The 20,579-nt window shown below is 34.9% G+C and overlaps 1 protein-coding gene across 1 annotated transcript in view; it reads left to right on the forward strand.

Annotated features, from left to right (window-relative positions):
- LOC105981307 (chromosome unknown open reading frame, human C3orf67) overlaps positions 1 to 20,579 on the forward strand; it is a 219,018-nt gene that overhangs the window by 88,843 nt on the left and 109,596 nt on the right. Inside the window, exons 6-7 of the mRNA XM_013010418.1 lie at positions 2,148 to 2,304; positions 18,940 to 19,077. Coding sequence (XP_012865872.1) covers positions 2,148 to 2,304; positions 18,940 to 19,077 — 295 coding nt within the window. The remainder of the gene's footprint in view (positions 1 to 2,147; positions 2,305 to 18,939; positions 19,078 to 20,579) is intronic.

Below are 20,579 nucleotides of genomic sequence, written 5' to 3' on the forward strand. Positions count from 1 at the left end.
TGGCAAAAACTTGCGACCCTGTCTGAAAACTAATTGATGCAAAGGTTGGGAATGTGGCTTAAATGGTAGGACAACTGCCTACCAAGTGTAGGCACTGAGTTCAAACCCCACTACTACCAAAAAGAGAAAGAAAAGAAAACATACCTTGCTAGCCATGAGAAAAAGGAACAGACCCAGGCACAATAAGAAGAAGCAGCATAGGATTAAAAACACCTATTATAAATATATTCAAGAATTTAAAGGAAAATATGAATGGAAAACCTCAATAAAAAAATATGAAAAAAACTATGAAATCAACATTCTAGAACTAGTAAAAGCAATATATGAAATGAAAATCTCACTGGATACTTATAAAAGGAATACTTATAAAAGTGAAGTTAGGAATATAGAAACTATTGAAATTACACACTATGTACACACTTATTACATACTTACTGAAATTATTATTGAGTATCAAAAGGCAGGAACATTGGGAGAAAAAAATATAGAGCCTCCTTTGATTAACAGTATAAGTAGATAACAATATCTGCCACCCTCCAACATTGATAAGTACTTAGTGTATGAGGGTGAAGAACAAAGGAATTGCTGTTGGAAAAAGCTAAGGGAGTAATTGGGATGATGTCAGTCTTTTAGGGAGAGAAACTAGACTTATAAACCAACAATAATGCTAACATAATATTATTTCATTATTGGACAAAAACCCAATACCTCCATACCCTATAATCTGATTTCACCAAGCCATGACATTCCACCCTATGACATTTGTTCCTTATATATCATTTTCATATTCATTTTTAGCCAGCTCTTCTCACTTGGTGGCTTAGAAGGCTGAAGATATTCAATCTTTCTATATCTCAGAGTTCTTTATTCTTCAGCTGTACTCTATCCCTCACAGACCTCTGCCACTCAAGAACATTCCTGTACCAAGCTTAATCAAACTTCTGAGTGCTCTGCCTTTGCATATTCTTCTTCCAAGAACAGTGGAGACACCTGCCCTATGGAATACCATGTTCTCTTCCTGATCTTCCATTTCTTCCAAACTTGAACCACTGGCCTGTCTTACAGAACATGTGTCACTCCTCACCCCCATCATTCTCCTGATGACTATATTATACTCAGTCCTGCTTTCGGCCTTTGCTTACCCCAAGATCTTTACTCCCAAAAAGACCATTGGTATTCTTGTGGCCTGGGAATATAATTTTACTGTTGAAACGTTCTCAAAATATAAGCGATTTAGTCAGTAGTATACTATAAACTATTCTACTTTGCTGCTGTGGAAACAACCTCAGACTCATCTCTGTATTAAAATCAACATTGCTTCATAGAAAAGATTTTCTTTTTTAAAAAAAATTACATAATGGACTGTATGTGACCTTCTAAACAAATAATGGGAGAGCCTGATATTTAAGAGAAATATGAATTTTAATATTTTGTTTTAATTTTAAAAATTATTATCCTACTTTTGTCCTACAGGGTTAAATGTGTATTCATTTCCCACCACAGGAGTATTTTCTTTTAACTCAAGTCATTTAGAGATTCATTTGATGAAGAATTAGGGAATCTAATTGTTTAATGGGCAGAAATTAGTCACTGAAAGAACACTTTAAAACTGGCAAATACAAGGCATAATTATAAATTCTTTAGAACAATCTATTTCTGTATAGTAGGTTAATTAGTTTTAAGTAGACAGCATTGGCTACCATTTAAACCCAGCCTCTAATTTCATCCATACCTTTTTTTTTTAGTACAACCCTAAGTGGCTAATTGTGATTAAATTAGTCCCCTCAAAGGAACAATTGGCTACTTATACCTGACTTTCACGACTTAACTGATCTAAAGCACCTGCAATTAGCTTCCAACCAGCATAATGTCTACAAATAGAGAATTATTTCCCAAAGCTGTCTTAGCCATGTCTCAAAGAACTCTGCAGTCAGATGGTCAATAAATAGTTTAGATTGTGAGGATTTTCCGCGGGAAAAAAATCAGAGCAATTTTTAAGATAGTTTAAGCCAAAAATAGAGGAAAATTAGTTTGGGGCTGGTTAATCTAGATAATTGCCTCATTTCTGGATTTTTTTTGCATATTGTGATGTTCATTTATGTGATGATGAAAGGTAGCTACATACTCTTTTTGCTTCTCTCTCTCAGTGGTGCAATCTGTGTATTGACTTAGTTGCATTCACCAGTGAGATATTCAAGGGAGCAGTTTTCCAGTCATTGGATGGGATTATTGTCTCAGCAAACTGTAAGCTACGGAAGATCTTCACCTTAAAATCAAAGCCTCAAGACACTGCTGATAAAGATGGTATGTTTTGTGGTCAAGATTTTTAAATTCTCTTATATGTTTTTAACATTAGCTATGCTTTTGAGATAGTATAGGAGCATGAAAGCAATTTGATTTTTATGTCTTCGTGCTTCTGAGTGAAGTCTGATATGACTATGCCTGATCTGCTAGGGATGCTGGTAAAGAGAAGCTCACAAATTTTACTGCCTGAGCTGGCCTTGAATCCCAATCCTTCATTTCTCAGCCTTCTTACTAGCTCAGATTATAGGCATGTGCCACGAGTACGTGGTCTATACCTAAGTTTGAGTGAATGTTAGACAATGAGTATCAGAAACTATAGGCATATTTTGAGGCTCTGCATGGTTTTTATTCCTCCACAGACATGGAACCAAAAACATGGTTAATAAGCATAAGCATAAAAGATAAATATGATGTAAATGTTAACAATATTAAAAAATTAGTCCATGGAGTCAAATACTACCATAGAAGGATTCCAAGATAGTAGTAAAAGTGAAAAATATCATTCAAAAAAGAAAATTCAGTTTCTAAAAATCTTCAAAATATGCAGAAATATCTACAGTTTACATCAGTTCACAGGAGGATTTCATAACCTAATCAGCATAAATATAAAGAAAAAGTAGATCAAATATAGCAAGTTCCATAAACATTTTAATCTCTGATCCTTCCCTAATCACACTAAAGTTATAAGACAGGAATAAAAAATCAGGATAGACTATAGAAGATAATGATAAATTTCATAAGCTTGAGGAGTGAAGCAAAGAAAGCCAAACCCTTCAGGCCAAGGAGTTCATAAGTTTGCAGCCCCAATATGGTAAGGAGCATGGCCAAAATCAGGGGAAAAGGTTAAAATTCAGCTTAGTTTACTTACAGGATTCCAGGTATCATCTATAACTCTGTATAACTAGACAGCAGAAAATTTATTCTCTGGAGAAACTGAACCAGAGAATTTCTTTTATATATACATTATTTCCTAAAACAATTGCTTATGATATTCATCTGTGTTGATATACATAACAAGTACATACAATTGTATGAACCAATTTAATTTTGAACAGATCTATTTAGGCTGCTATGAATAATTCTACTAGAAAGATTTCTGTACATTTTTGTGGGGGCATCTGTGTAGGAATTTTTGGAGCATCTAGGAACTAAATGATTATATATGCTATTATTCTATAGTTGCAACATTTTTTTGATTTCCAAATTTTATTTTATATAGTGTCTATTTCTAAGATGAAATTCTCCATCTTGTTATCAAATTTCTCTGTTATATTAATCAATGTTATAGCTTATAATTCATCATTTCAGTAGCTTAATCTCTGGACTTTTATTGTCTATTTTTCATCTTGTCTCTTGGTGTGCCAAAGTTCTCACTGAATGTTGGATATTTTGTTTCAGAAGACATAGAGATATTGTTAGGCTCTAGATGATACTTTTTTCCTGCATAGATATAAAACAAAAAGTAAAATAAAGATGCCTTAAAGGCTGATCCTATGGTAGAGATGTAATAGTAAAATTAGTCTCCCAAGTCCACCGTTAGAGTAATACAGGATTCCAAAATTAGAGACTAGAAAAAACAAAAAGAATATTAGATTTTTCAAAACTGGTGTAGAGATACTTTCAAATTGACATAGCTTATCACATCCAAGAACAATTAATACAAAAGTCTCATCATCATGAAATTTCAGAAATGGAAGGCTAAAAAGAAAATCCTTAAAGCATCCAAATTAAAAAAAACATAATTCATATACAGAGGGGTAGGAATGAGAGAAGAAGAATAATATCAGTTCATAACGGCAACATGAGGTGAAATTGTACCTTCAAAATCTGTGAAAAAATTATTTTCAACCTAGAATTCTGCCAATGCAGACTGAAGATGCAAGACCTAAAAAAACATGTTATGTCCTTTCTCAGAAAAGATCTGGAAGATATTCTCCAATGCAACAAAAGAGTAGATTAGAAAAATGAACTAAATGGGATCCAAGAAAATTAAAGGAAATCAAAAGAAAATCAAATGGAATATATGTATATATGAATATATATGTATATATGTTCATATATATGTATATCTATGAATAATATATGTATATATTCATGTATATACACATGGAATGTGATCAATGACATGGGGAGCTTTTGCAGAGAGCAGGCTCAGTATACAGTTGAGCAGACAAAAAGAGTCTCCAAGAAAAGCATATATCTGACAGAGTATGATGTGTTTGAACATAGAGATAAAACTAATGATGATTTTACAGTACTAACAGGGACTTTTGAAGAAAATAATATAAGGATATGGAAAAACTATGAAAAAAACCAAGAGTGATCAACTCCAAGAAAGCAAAAGCTGCATAGGAAAAGAAACATTATAAAATAGCATGTGGCTTGGACATGCACAAGTGTTTTTTAGAACTTTGTTCTAACAGTTTTTAGGCTTACAGAAAAATGAAGTGGACAGACAGTAAAGATAGTTTCCATAAGTTCACTTAGCTCACACCTATACAGACTCCCAGATTATATGGATTATATGCTGTGTTTGTCTAATGTTAGCTGGTAGTATTTAAGTACTCATGTGTTTCTCTGGATCAGTTTCCTCACTAGCAAATTGGAAGTAATAATTGTGCTTTGATTAGATAAAATATTGTTAGCTTACTCTTAGTGAGAACATGTGTATAAAATAGATATTGTCAAACCTAAAAACACAGGTTAATGTTTTCAGTCCAGGCCAACTTTGATTTTATGTGAGTCTTGAATTTAGCTTCATCATCAGATCATTGTGAAGAAAAACATTTACATGTGAAAAGATGTTGAATTGAAAAATACTTACATATATATATATATAATTGAAAATACATGTGAAAAGGGATGAACTGTAATGCAACATGTAATGCTAAACATTTGCCTGTCTTCTGGGATCACACAGACTATCTTAAGGAGCTCAGGTTTTACAAGCAAACTTACATGTAAAGGTATAATACTTGGTGGTAATCTCACTGTGGGCTTAAATTAACAGTGGGGGACAGGAAATTTTGGCCTCCCTTATTTGGGAAAAATGTCTGGTGAAGCACTTCTATTTCCCAGGCAGGTCAAGTTAAGAAAAATTCAAGGAGTCTAGGTATTCAGTAAGAGAGTCCTTACCTAGCATGTGTAAGGCACTGAGTTCAATCTTCTGCCCATATATATATACTTGAGGATCACCATCAGGCTGCCAATATTTGGCTTAGCCAAATTGGATTAAAATAAAACAAGAAAAGCCACATATTGTTTTGTTCATTAAATGAAATGATAGTTAAACTTACACACACATACACACACACACTCACACACACAAAGTATGTACAAACAATAAAGACCTTAATTTCAGAATGAAGCTGTAGATCAGTGAAAATGATCTCTGGACCAATATATGTCTGTAGACCACAGTTTGACATATACTAATGCAGAAAACTAACTTTCCAAACTGCATCTTGAAGGAAAAATGAGATAGTGAAAAGAGAAGTCATTTCAAGGAGAAGAGTCTGTGCTTGTGTGTGTGTGCGCATGTGCATGTGCATGTGTGTGTATGTGTGGTGTGTGTGTGCGCGCACGCATGTGTGCGGACGCATGCACTTGAGAGAAACAAAGAGGGAAGAAGGGAGGGAGGGAAGGAGAAAAGGAAAAGAGAGAAAGTGCACAAAAGAAAGGAGAGCATGGCATTATTGAAGGAACTGACATGTTCAAAGAAAAAGAAGTTCAGTATGAATCATGGCAGGATAAAAGTTTTTTATTTTTAATTATGAAAATACTCTACAGAGGGGTTACAATTACATGGGGAAGATAATGAGTACATTTCTTATCAAGCATTTTGTAGCCTCCTCCTTTGTTTCCCCTTCCCATCCCATCCTCCCCCCACACCTCTATCCAACCCTCCCCCACCCCCACCAAAGTTGTAAAGTTCGTTTTTGACATAACGACTTGTACATCTCATTGTTGCAATGGTTCCACCTGTATCCCTATTTAAACGATTTGTTTTTTCCCTTCCCCTCCCCAAATTTTAACATCAAATACAATGAAAGCAGGGGTTATACCATGGGGGAGGGACATACAAAGCAACAAAGAAATAATCTTATAAATGTGTTAGAAACAATCGCATGAAAGAAAAAAAAACATTTGAATACATATCTTAGGGTTAATTTCCTTAACATCAACTTAACTGACCTTTTCTCAGACATATACTAGTTATTGCAAATAAGGGAAACCATGAGACCTATGTTTCTTTGGGCCTGGCTTACTTCACTTAATATAATTTATGGCAGGATAAAAGTTTTAATAATGTGTTATAAGGCTGCAAATTTTGAATGACATGAAAATATAGAACAATTCTTTTCAGAATTCTGTGTTTAATCACAGTCACCAGAAAAGCTAACAAACCAAGGGCTGGGAATGTGGTTTAGTGGTACAGTGCTTGCCTAGCATTCCTCAGTACCACATAAACAGAAAAAGCCAGAAGTGGCACTGTGGCTCAAGTAGTAGAATGCTGACCTCGAGCAGAAGAAGCTCAGGGACAGTGCCAAGGCCCTGAGTTCAAGCCCCAGGACTGGCAAAAATAGAAAAAGAAAGAAAATTAACCGAGTTCCTAAAGAAGACAACTATACAAATGAGAGCAAAAAATAACAATAGTATATTGAAATTTGAATCTCTGATTCAGAGTGTGACAGTATATAAATGTTTGATGGTGGTAGTGGTTGTAATAATCAGAGTTGCTAATGATAGTTAATACTGATTATAATTTCAGCCTTAACTCTTGATAAGATCTAAGCATTGTAGTAGGTACTTTACAAGTGAAGATGGATGTTGCTATTATCCTGATTTTATAGGCTAGGATCCTGAGGAACAAGTAACTCATATGTGACCAATGTCATACAAATGTTACTTATTAAAACAAGAATTCAAACCACCAACAGGGCTCTAATTAGCATAGTGTGCTACCTATCATGGAGTGTTAGAATAGAGTGGAGATTTTTTCTTTTTAGGAAAGATACAAAAGATGTTATGGAACCAGAATGCCAGAATGGCTGTGTTTAGGATGTCTATATTGTAAGTAAGAGAGGTCCTTTTGTCCTTCTTATTAAAGAAGGAGTTACTTTTCCTCTGCAAAGACATAGCAGTCACAACTTGGAGATATTTCTCATAGAAAACTTCACTTATTTCCTACTGGGATTTGATTTTAAAATAATGCTTTCAATACTTGGGTGAACTCTGTTCTTTATTTAATTTTTTTTTTGGCTGGTCGAGGGGCTTGAACTATGGGCTTGGGCGCTGTTGAGCCACAGCTCCACTTGGGGTTTTCTAGTGGTTTTTTGGAGATAAGAATCTCACAGAGTTTCCTGCCCAGGCTGGCTTTGAACTGTGATCCTCAGATCTCAGCCTCCTGAGTAGCTAGGATTATAGACATGAGCCACCGGCACCCAGCTTCTATTCTTTAAATTGCTGCTATTTCATTTTAGAACTTCTAGATCTCAAAGTAGGACCTTTTTCTTTATTCTTTGCTTTTTCTACTTACACCACAGGATATAATAGAAAGTGAATTATTGGAAACTTGCAACAAGCAATTAATCAGTTTTTAGTTGCCCAGAAGAACATCTTAAGCTAGATAAGAAATAAAGCATGCTTATTCTATTTATATTATTATTTTTATAGCCCCTGAGGGGACAATGACTGCCATTTTTAAAGTATTTGCATGATAGAATTATTGATTAACTCATACCATTCCATGTTGAAAATCAAAACCATAGTTGATATGTGTAGATTATTAGTAAGAGCCCAAAAGAGGAGAGACAGCAGAAAGCAAATGATCCATTAAGTGTAGGTTTATGTCATACTAATGATAATTTTATAGATCTCCTGATTTTACAGTTCAGTTCTAATGTATCAGTAATGAAGAATAAATGTACTATGTTCAAAATTACAAGAAGAAGACAAATTATAATTTCAAACTGAGAGCCCTTTGAAGGCATAGTCCAAGTCTCCACATTATTTTTCTCTTTTAGCATGTCTCTACCTGGTATTCTTATACCTGTTGTAAATGTTTGATGAATTAGTGAACTAGCGGTTGGCTATTTATTCAATTATTCATTCAGATTCGTTGTCTCAATAAATTTTTATGGGTGTCAAGAAATGTGAAGTAATTATTTGTTTAATGCCTACAAAAACATTCTAAAACTACCACATCTACCCTCAGTAGATTCATTGAAGTGGGAGGGGCTTAAGAAAATAAGGCCCATGGAATTGAAGTCACACAAAATGAAACTCAAGGAAAAGCCTTCGATTGTTCTTTCTTTATCAGAATGCCTGTTTACCTTCCTGAAGAAATGGAATGGTTTGGTATTTAAAATATTTACTAAAAGCAACATTCATATTTAATATTACTATATTAAATATTCCTCACCTTTCTCTTGATTTGTGAATTCAAAGTTCCCATGGCTAACCAACTATTTTAGGTCACTGTAAATGCCCAGGAGTCATTAGATCCCACAAAAATGGGTCATGAATATATGTATTTCAAGAATCACATTTTTGTTGTACAGAAAATCTATTGTATTTTATAATTAAACATTATAAAATATAATACAAACTTGCTTATCAGAAACTTTAAGGACAATTCCATTTATAATAGTATATAAATCAAATGTGCTGCTGTTCCACTTAACCAATGATACTAAAGATTATATACTAAAAGCTATAATGTATTCCTAAAAAGAGTTAAAGCAAAGGGAAGGGGTTGTGAGGGGAAAACTGGGAGAAAACAAGGGAAGAGTTGACACTATTCAAAAAGAATGTACTCATTACATGAATTATGTAACTGTAACCCCTCTATACATCATATTTACAATAACAATTTTTAAAAAAAGAGGTAAGGCAGACTGAAATAAATAGGAAAATAGCCATGTTCATGAACAAAAAGGCTTAATATTATTAAGATGCCAACATTGCCCAAGGTAACTACAAATTCTATTAAATCTCTGTTAAAAATCTTTCCAAGTAGCTTTCTTTGCAAAAAAAAAAAGGAAATACGGATGCCATATTCATGTGGAATTGTAAAGGGACCTAAACAGAACAATCTTGACCATAAAGATAAAAACTGCAAAATTCATACTTTCCAATTTCAAAACTTACTGAAAAACTACAGTATTTAAAACAATTTTATACTTCAAGAGGTTTTGTAGTGGCTTGTAAAAAAGCAAAAAGCTATACATTAAACTCCTGCTCCTTTCAGTTTGTTTCTGTTCTTTTTTATCTGAGCTATTCCTTGTTGTGGTCACTTTACAACCACTTTAGGCTTCAGAAGAATAGGGAGTCACCAATAAGTAACTTCTCCTGTACTTCACCATGTCTGGTTGGCTAATGAGGGCAAGTGAACAGATGTAGGACTCCTGAACTTTGGGTCTGGGATCTAAATATCCAGTTTATTGACATATAAGCCAACTAATTGTGTCAAAAGGGAAAAGACAGTCCTTCACCAAATGATTTTGCAACAACTCTGTATCCACATACAAAAGAATGAAGTTGGATCCTTCCTGCAGTCATTTATTCACTATATTAACTCAAAACAACCTAAATAGAAGAGGTGAAACTATAAAAATCTAAGGAAAAATGAGATGCATCAAGACTTTGAATTTGACAATATTCATAGATATGACACCAAAAGCACTACAATAACTTAAAAAAAATAGGTGTTAGACTTCATCAAAGTTAAAGTTTTCTGTATCAAAACCATTAACAAGAAAATGAAACTCTGTAAAATGAGCAAAAAATATTTGCTTAATATTTCTCTATCTATCTATCTGATATATTCTAATACATAGAATTGTTACAACTCAGCCACAGAATGAAAAGATGTTCAACATGATTACTCATTAGGAAAATGGCATTTCAACTCATTTAGAATGGCTATCATTTTTTTGCACTGGAAATAAGTATTGGCAAGGATGTGGAGAAATTGGAACCCTGAATATCACTGGTGCACAGTAATAGTAGAAACAGAGTATTTCACCTAGTAAAACAGTGTGGTCCATCCAAGATGATTTTCTGTTTAGTACTCCACCCATTTATGGATTATTGAAAGATTTCATCCCACACTAAGATGGATCAACATATATTTCCTGGAACAACAGATCTTTAATTTACTCAGGCCAATAATCCATGTCCTAAAGGTCAAAAGTAATTTCATTAACTTCCCCAACCAAGAAACAGGGCACTTGGAAAGCATTTAATTCTCAAATACTTGTACTTGGTGTAAAAATAATTGCATTCTTACCCTAGAGATGACCTGCTCTTACTCAATTAATAATATATTCTTTTCCTAATAAACTTTTCTATTGGTTTCAAAAAAGAAACAATTATCATAAAACCCTGTGATTCCACTCTTAAATGCCCCCAAAGAATGGAAAAACAGGTAATCAAACAAGTATATGTACACATGATTCTAGCAGCACTATCCACAGTAGCCAGAATATGGAAATTGCCCCAACTATTCATTAACAGATGAATAATTAACAAAACAGTTTCATATTTCTATCAGTAGAACAATATTCAACCATAGAATAGAATAAAGTATAGATTCATGTGGATGAACCCTGAAGTATTAACACTTGTTAAAGAAACATGTATAAAGGATCATGTATTATATGGTTTCATTTATATGAAATGTCCAGAATAGACAAGTCCATAGGGACAGAACATAGATTTGTGATTACCAGACTAAAAAACTACCCAAAAGCAGAACACTCCCACAGCCCTGACCCCTGACAGCGTAGACAGAGACGGAGACTGGAAGCAAGCTACTGTGAAATCTAGACACTGAGCTCCCATCACCACACTGCTCAGCCCACAGTCATCTCAACAGAGTATGGTGGTGACCGGCCACCAGTGAACATATAGATACAGAGCTCTGCCACAACACTGCTGGACAACTCTTAACCAGTTCCAGGATCAGTGAGTACCACAAGGTGCACCCCCACACGCGGGCTCCAGCAGCCTGTGAAGTAGGTCCCATCTTTAATTGCAGGAGGGCTCCAGTCTGTGTGCCCAGGGCTGGTGGTCAAGCAACCTCTGTCCCCCATCCCTGGCTGAGTGGAGCTGGGAATCACAGCAGCTGGAGGAGTGTCCCTGTTCTCTGGGAACTGATAAACAAGTGCACCACAAGTGGGATCCTAAACCACCTAGGCCAGTGGATCCTGACCAGTACCACAAAACCTTAAGGTTAGGTGACCAACTGGGCATCAGCCCAGGCCAAGCAAAGGCGCACCAACCTGTTGAACACCAACAGGAAGAGCTTGGGCTACAGACCTCACAAATCCTGAACACAAATATGGACTGAAAAACTGGGGGAAACTGCTTAATGCATATATGGGGTTTGCTCTGGAATGTTTTGAAAGAAGATAGGGTGGCAGAAGCATAATAATGTGAATGCTCTAACTGCCACTGGATATTTTGCTTTAAAATGGTTAGTTTTAGTGCTAATGTAAATTTCTCCTCAATAAATTACTTCTTTTCAAAAAGCTCTAAAGAGCCCTGTGATGTTGGAACTAGTACATGAGAGCATAGGGAAAACACTGGAAGATAAGGTGTAGGTGGTAACTTGCTGAATAAGAACTCCACTAGCTCATCAAAGACCAAGGATTAACCAAGGGTACTATAACAAAATAAAAGATTTTTACACATCAAAGGAGACAATTTCCAGAATAAGAGATAACCCATAGAATGGAAGAGAATCTTGCATATTCATCTGACAAATGATTAATATCCAAAATATATAAAGAGCTCAAAATAAACTTCAAAAGAACAGATAACTCAATAATAATTCATTTAATTAATGAGGAAGTGAATTGTACAGTTTTGAAAAGAAGTTATGTAAGTGTGTAACAAATATTCAAAGAAATGTTCAACATCCTTAGGAAATGCAAATCAAATGATACTGAGATTCTATCTCACTCCAATTAGAGTGACTATCATCAAGAAAACCACAGCAAATGCTAGTGAGGATTGGAGTAGAGGGGGAAGGAACCCTTATTCACTATTGGTTGGAATGTAAATTAGTACAGCTACTATGAAAATCAGTATAGAAATTCCTCAAAAAATAGAAATGCAACTACTACCTGATCCTGCTCTAGCACCCTGGGCATATATCCAAATAAATATAAATCCATATATTATAAAGGTACCTACACACATTTATAGTATCACTTTTGACATAGTCAAACCAGCCTAGGTACCCAACAACTATTGGTTGGATAAAGAAAATGAGACAAAGTGGTACTAATCCATAAAGAATGAAATTATATTGTTTACAGGAAAATGATGGAACTGGAGATTATCACGTTTAGGGAAATATGCCTAGCTCATGCTGAATCCAGACTTAAAAGAAAAAAAACCTGACATGACTAAAAGGGAAACCATTGAGGGGCAGAATTTAGAGAATGGGGGGAAGGAATTTTATGGAAGTACATTCTATATATGTATGAAAATAGTTTAATGCTTAATGAAACTTACCAAAAACTTAAAATGGAGGAAGGAGAAGATTTAAGAAAGAGTAATAGAGATATAGTAAATCTGATGAAGTACATGACACCACTTTGTATAATTAATTTATGCTAATAAAAGTATTTTTTAAAGCTCTAAGGGGTCTGGGAATCTGGCTTAGTGGTAAGAATGCTTGCCTAGCGTGCATGAAACCCTGGGTTCTATTCCTCATAAATAGAAAATGCCGCAAGTGATGCTGTGGCTCAAGTGGTAGAGTGCTAACCTTGAGCAAAAGAAGCTCAGGGACAGTGCCTAGGCCTTGAATTCAAGCCTAGGACTGGCAAGGGAAAAAAAAACTCTGAGGGCATAATCCATTCAAGACAGTGTAGCCAAAGTTTACCTGGAACGCAGTACTTTTCATCAAACATACTATGAGCCGAACACTGGTGGCTCACACCTGTAATCCTAGCTACTCAGGAGGCTAAGATCTTAAAATTTTGCCATTCAAAGCCAAGCCCAGGCAGGAAAGTCCAAGAGACACTTATCTCCAATAAACCACCAGAAAACCGGAAGTGGTGCTGTGGTTTAAGTGGTAGAGCACTAGCCTTGAATTGGAGAGCTGAGGGACAGAGCCCAGGCCCAGAGTACAAGCTCCACAACCAAAAAAAAACCTACCCATTCTCCTTTCCCCCCCCCACACATATGAATATGTAGTGGTTTCTTTATCACTGTAAAATGATAAAGTATTAGACATTCCCTCACATATATTAATAATTACTTAAACCTCATTTAATCATCTCAGTATCACTATGAAGGAAGTGCTATTTTTATATCTATGTATTATAGTTAAGGAGAGCCAGACACAGTGAACATATTTCCATGCCAAGATCCATGGCTGTTATATGATTAGAGGGAATATAAACCAGGGCCAGCCTGCTCTAGAACCTGCACTTATAACCACTATAATATACTTGCTTCTTACTATTTTGCTGTACTTATAGGAAACTCTATAAGGACAGACACTTGAATCCATGCCAGGCCTACAGATAATAGATAGTAATATGGCAAATGAATTATCAAATGGAAATAAACAGACTATTTCATCAAGTACTTGTGTTTACAAAAGGTAAAATTTGATTGTAACTGGGCCCTGTGCTAGGTACTGCAGGCAGCACCAGATAAGTAAGATGAATATAGATGAGTTTGGGACCAGCAAACTGTCATACAATAATATTTATTTAAGCTGTAGGAGCCATAAATTGAAGCATTATCTATAAATAAAATGATGAAAATGATTTGTAACACATAAAGTGCTTTACATATGCAGCCAAATTGATGGCTTTCTTTTTATTGTGAAGGTGATGTGTAGAGTGGTTACAATTACATGTCAGGTATTGAGTACATTTTTTTTAACAATGTCACCCTCTCCCTCATTTTCTCCCAGTTTTTCCTCTCCAGACTTGCCTATCCCTCAGATTGTATAGTTCATTTCCAACATAATGTCTAGTGAGTATCACTGCTGAATTAATTCATTCTTTATCCCCCCCCACACACACAATTCTGTGCTTCTCCTTCCCCTCCCAAAATATAAACTTACATACAAGACAAAAGGTACAGAAATAAACAGCAATAAAAGGGTGGGGGCAGAAAAAAAATAACCATAAAAAGTAAAATTTAAAAACCCTCTTATAACATGACACGATTTCAAACCCGGAGACCTCATCCTTCCCAAGATGAAAGGTTATCCTCACTGGCCAGCTTGAGTAAGTGATTGGTAGCCTTTGACTTCACCATGCTCGTCTGCCTTCTCCAGGCCTGCTTTCCTTCCTAGCCACCCCCCTTCCTTTCCGATGTCCTTTTTTTCTCCCTTGCTTTTTCTAGTTAGTGCCATTGGGAACCTGTGGGGTTTTTTTTAAAGTTTTTCTTTTCCCCAGTAATCTCCCATGTAATTGTAAAATAAATAAATACATTGTACATCTTAACTACATACCTGTGCAAAAAAAAAATAAAAATAAAAACCCTCTTATTTCCACTTCTTGGATTTTGTTTCAATAAGCATTTTATGTGATCATATACACACATCTTTTGAGCCCTTGTGATCCTCTCCTAAGAATATCCTTTGGTGTTAATCTGTGAATGTTTAGAGTCCTGTTTAATCAATCATGACCGAGTGTAATTTTTTGCCTTTTACTATCCATTGGATTTACTTGTAGATTTATAGGCACATTCTAATTATTACAACTGAGGAAAACAATGCAACCTATGTTTCTTTGGGTCTGGCTTACTTTGCTTGATACAATTTTTTCCAAGTCTTACATATGGGGCAATGCCATTCTTTCTGATGGAAACATAGAGTGCCATTATGTATGTATACCACATTTTCTTGATCCATTCATTCACTGAGGGACATCTGGGTTGAGTCAGTATCTTAGCTATGGTAGTGAACATGCTTGTGCTGGTGGCTTTAGTGTGGCCAGGTTTGTGTTCTATTGGATAAATGTCCAGGAATGGCATTGCTGCATCATAGGGGAGCTCTATGTTTAGTGTTTTGAAGAACCTGTACTACTTTCCAGAATTGTTGAACGAGTTTACATTCCCACCAATAGTGTAGTAACGTTCCCTTTTGGCCACATCCCACCAGCATTTGTTATTGTTAGTTTTCTTGATAATGACCATTTTAACCGAGGTGAGGTGAAATCTCAGTGTTGTCTTGATTTACATTTCCTTTATGGTCAGAGATGTTGAATATTTCTTCATCTGTCTATTGACTATTCTTAATGCTTCTGCATTTTTCTTCCAAGAATTCTCTCTTTAAGTCTTTGAAGATTTTTTTGGCGGGGTTAATTTTTTGAGCTATAAGTATATTTTATATATAAGGCCTTTGTTGATGCATACCTAAAAAAGAACTCCCATTCTGTGGACTTTCTATTTATCTTGCTAGCTATGTCTTTTGCCATGAAGAAACTCTTCAGTTAATGCGATCCCATTTATCTGGTTTTTCTTAGATTTGTTATGATTCTGGATCTTAGCAAGTTTCAACCTGTGTCAAGGAGCCCTAGTGTTTTACTATCCCTTTCTTGTAATAATTTTTGTATATGGTCTTACATTGAAGTCCATTTGAAATTGATTCTGGTACTGGGTTATAGATAAGAATCTAGCTTCAGTTTTTCTGTACATTTATAGCCAATTCTGCCAGCACCATTTGTTGAAGAGGCCATCTTTCTTTCATCCTTTGTTTTTGGCTTCCTTATCAAAAATTAGGTAGCTGTAGGTCTGTGGGTTCATTTCTGGGTCTTCTATTCCAATAGTCCGCAGGCCTGTTCTTGTACCAATACCAAGCTGTTTTTATTACTAAGGCTTTGTACGAGTTTGAAGTTTGGTATTGATATTCTTCCAGCATTGTTCTTCCTGCTAAGGATTGTTTTTGCTATTTGTGGTCTTTTATTATTCCATATGAATTTTTGGATTGCTTCTTTCAAATGTTTTTGGGATTTTGATAGGTATTTCATTGAATTTTTAGATAGCTTTGGGCAGTTTTATCATTTTCATGATGTTAATCCTTGCAATCCAGGATCATGGAAGGTTTTTCCGTTTCCTTAAATCTGCTTTAATCTATGGGGTTCTTGAAATACAGGATAACTTATTTTTAAAGCTAGTAAGATTCTTATCAGATATCAACACACATAGAACGGTTCATTTGATGATGCCTTTATGGCCAAAGAAAGGCAAATAAGTTTGCAAAGTCGCTCAAACACTCTAGCAATAAATGCTCTCATACTGGTGGCAAAGACATCAAAAACCCCACCAACTGGTTTGGTTTGGATGCAACATGAGACCAAATCTGTGAGTTTTTTCATAGCTTTTTCTAATGTTTATTTTGACATTCTAAACTGACCATTCCAACTGACATTGTTTTTAGATTTATTAGCAAACACAGTTTAGATTAGAATATGTCATTATCCAGACAATAATTATGGAACCTGTCTGTTTCCATATATAGACCTGGCCAGAAGATAGAAGTTATCTGAAAGAACAGTGAAGATAAGCCCTTGCCCCCTTGGCATCTGATTAACAGTTTGATTTGTTATCATCTGTGGAGAAAGTGGTGATGCCCAAATAAAATAGACAAGAGTACTTTTCACTATGTATCTCAGCAGTGAACAGCCCAAGAAGAAAAATGGAAGACTCAGCAGCTGTGTTTAATCTAGTTCAGGCTAATACCAAAAAATTTTGCCCATGTAATCTACTAAAGATCTCCATTGAACTATACCAGATATACACCACCATTCATTCTCTCTCCTGCCTAACAATCCTTCAGTAACACTATGGCTCAGGCCCTGAGTTCAAACTCTGGTACCATTAAAGAAAAAAAAGCATCTTTTCAAACTCAAAAGAGTTTGAAATGATATACTTAATTTATTTTTCCAAATGTTTTCTATTTTATGAGTTCATTTATGGCAGTTGCTTCATGTTGATTTAGACAAAAGAACACCTGAAAGCTAAAATTTGTATGTCTAGTGAAAATTTAAATGATGAAAACATTAAAAGGGAGAAACCATTACATTGATGTTGACTGTTTAGATTTTTAGTTAAGTGATTCTTTTCCCATTTCATGATCAGGACATTAGAATATAATTAGGAAAATGCAGTGTCTTGGGGTGTGCAAAAACGTCTTCTGATATATGCCTTTTGTGAATGTGGTAATAATTTATTCCCATTTAAGATGGCTTTTGAAAGGTGATTGGTTGAATTTTTATTGCTTATAAATTTACTAATCAATTTTCCACTAGATTCTAAAAATGGAAATTTTAACTCTAAAATCAAACTATACAACCTGTGATTAAAATAACCACCTAGTAAGGGGAAAACAATGCTCACTACAAAATGTACTCATTACCCTACTGATATAACTGTAACCCCTCTGTACAGTATTTTTACAATAAAATATTTAAGAAAAAGAAAATAAATTAAAAAAGGAATTTTTTACCCTTCTTTAAAAAAAACCATAGTTATTTTACCTTGCAGTATCTTTTAGTTGTTGTATTCATCTTCTATATTCATTTTCTACCACTAATCTTCTTATAACTATTATTTTCATCTAACTTCTACTTTTAGCCATAGCAGTAAGACACCTTTACAAATATAAATACCTGCACAAGATGAAATTACTAAAATACTATAAACATTTTAAGACTTTTAAAACATAATTATAAGTAATATTGCTTTCTAGAATATTGATGCCAACTTCTAATTCTACTTGCTACAAATAACAACACAATATATTTTCTTTAAAAGAGGTCCATGCAAATAAGCAGGATAAAAACACACTAATAGTGAAGTAGAAGAATTGCTAAAAATAAGATAAATTAAGTTGAAATATCCGCATAAATATACATGAGTGAAATTAAAATTAAATGTATTTTAAGTATAATAAATATAATAAACTATTTTTCTTCAAAAGTATTCCAAGGTAAGACGCTAACATTAGAAAATAGATAAAGGGTATAAGAGAAAACTTTGTAAAATTTTTAAACTTTTTCATCATTCTAAGAGTTTTTTCAAAGCACGAGGTTAAAAAAAAATGTGCATACTCTGTAATCTCAGTACTCAGTACTTCAGAAGAGGAGTTTCCTATAGCTTGGAATGTATATAGCAAGACCCTATCTTGAAAATATTATTCATATAATGGTTGTGGAATCTTAGGTTAATCAATAATGTCATCATACTTGTGGATCTCCTGTGGATGAGCTGGAATACTCCCAGAAATCTGAATTGGAGCACACCTAACCAATTTTTTGAAGTCACACTTCTGATACTGAAAAATGAATATAAAGTATTTTCAATGAATTCTCTCATTTATTGTGCAGCTCTGTAAACTTGCTTCATATATCATGCTTTAATTTCAGTTAATCCTTCCTATAGACACTTGGAAGTAAGCAGTAAAATTATCATACTCATTTTATAGATATGGAAATCAAGGCAGAAATGTTGAGTAAGTCATCTAAAGTCAAACTCTAAAGTGTTTTACTTCAATTGGTTTCATTTATAGAGTATGTTCAGTTGGCAGAAATGGCTAACAGTTTGGGAATGAATGTTTGTCTTTATTTCTAGCTGTATATGGCGTTTCCTTTCCAACAGATGAACCCACAGACATTATTCCACGAAGTTGCCAACTCACAACAGATGTTCCACATGTCACGCAGCTGCTGAACATGACTAAACTCCGCCAAACAGAAATAAAATTTGAAGGTCATCCTCTCAGATCAGCAGAATCAGGTATGCTCTGAAGCAAATACATTGACAAGCATTATATGTTTACATTTCCCAGTGAAGTGTGCTTCCTCCAAAGATGTCACTGTACTTCATACTTGTGTATTGTTAGCGCAGAACTTGCCATATACCAGGCGAGAGGCTGTAATCTCATAGCACTACTGAAGATAGGAGGATAATAAATGAATACATTGGGTTTGGTGCTTTACTATGACATAAACAAGGCTTTCTACTTCAAAAGTGAGCTCACATGATGGAGGAGTTGAGAGAAATGAGATGTGCTTTTCAGAAAAGTACCTCTCCTAATACTGACAACAAAACTTTAAATTGTGAAAATGATTCAATAAATGGTAATTACTAATGTGCCCCTGGGAGGGAGCTGTAGGGAGTATAAGGGAATACAGACAATCAGTAGTTCATTTTCTAAGGGGTAACAGTTCAGTTTTAGCCAGTGTTGCCTTGTAAGAATACAAACGAATCTTATTAGATCTGACTTTTCTTTTTGTAAGAACTGGACATTTGAATGTTTATGGTACATTCCTTAATTTAAAAATATTGTCTAAGCCAGTGGCTCACACCTGTAATTTTAGCTACACAGGAGGCTGAGAGTGAGGATTACAGTTTGAAGCCAGCCTGGGCAGGAAAGTCTGTGAGACTGTTATCTGCAATTAACCACCAGAAAACTGCAAGTGGCTCTGCGGCTCAAAATGGTAGAGTGCTAAGGCCTTGAGCAAACAGAAAGCGCAGAGACATCACCATGCCCTGAGTTCAAGCCCTACACACCAACATCATATATATATACATATATGTATATAGTATATACATGTATATGTATATATATATATGTATATATACATATGTATGTATATGTCTAAAAAGTTTTGAAAAAATACTCCAGGAACCAAAAAAAATGCCAAAGATATCAGTGTTCTACTTATGGGATAGCATAACTGTTGATCAAATGACTGAACAGTAATCAAGAAATCTGACACTATTTCAGTTTCTCATGTTAGAATCACAGGAGACATTTAAAAACTATTGAAAATAAAAATAATTTTCTACTATCTGTATCTCTCAGAGATTCTGATTTAATTTGGCCCACAATAAGGTTTTGGACTTGTTTGTTTTGTTGGTTGGTTTTGGTTTGGTTTTTGGTGTTTAAACTCGCCTAGTGATTCTTATGTACTTTACTGTTAACATTGAAAACTATTAGATTACTCAATCCCACAAAGGTCTTGTATTCAGATGACACAAACACTGAAGTAATTCAGCGGAAGGTAAAAATGAAAGTCATAGCCGGGTGCTGGTGGCTCATGCCTGTAATCCTAGCTACTAATGAGGCTGAGATCTGAGGATCACAGTTCAAAGCCAGCCCGGGCAGGAGAGACCTTGAGACTCCTATCTCCAATAATCCAGAAAACCGGAAGTGGTGTTGTAGCTCAAGTGGTAGAGCGCTAGCCTTGAGCTGAAGAGCTGAGGGACAGTGCCCAGGCCCAGAGTTCAAGCCC

This window comes from Dipodomys ordii, unplaced genomic scaffold (genome assembly GCF_000151885.1).
Source record: "Dipodomys ordii isolate 6190 unplaced genomic scaffold, Dord_2.0 Scaffold12, whole genome shotgun sequence".
NCBI lineage: Eukaryota > Metazoa > Chordata > Mammalia > Rodentia > Heteromyidae > Dipodomys > Dipodomys ordii.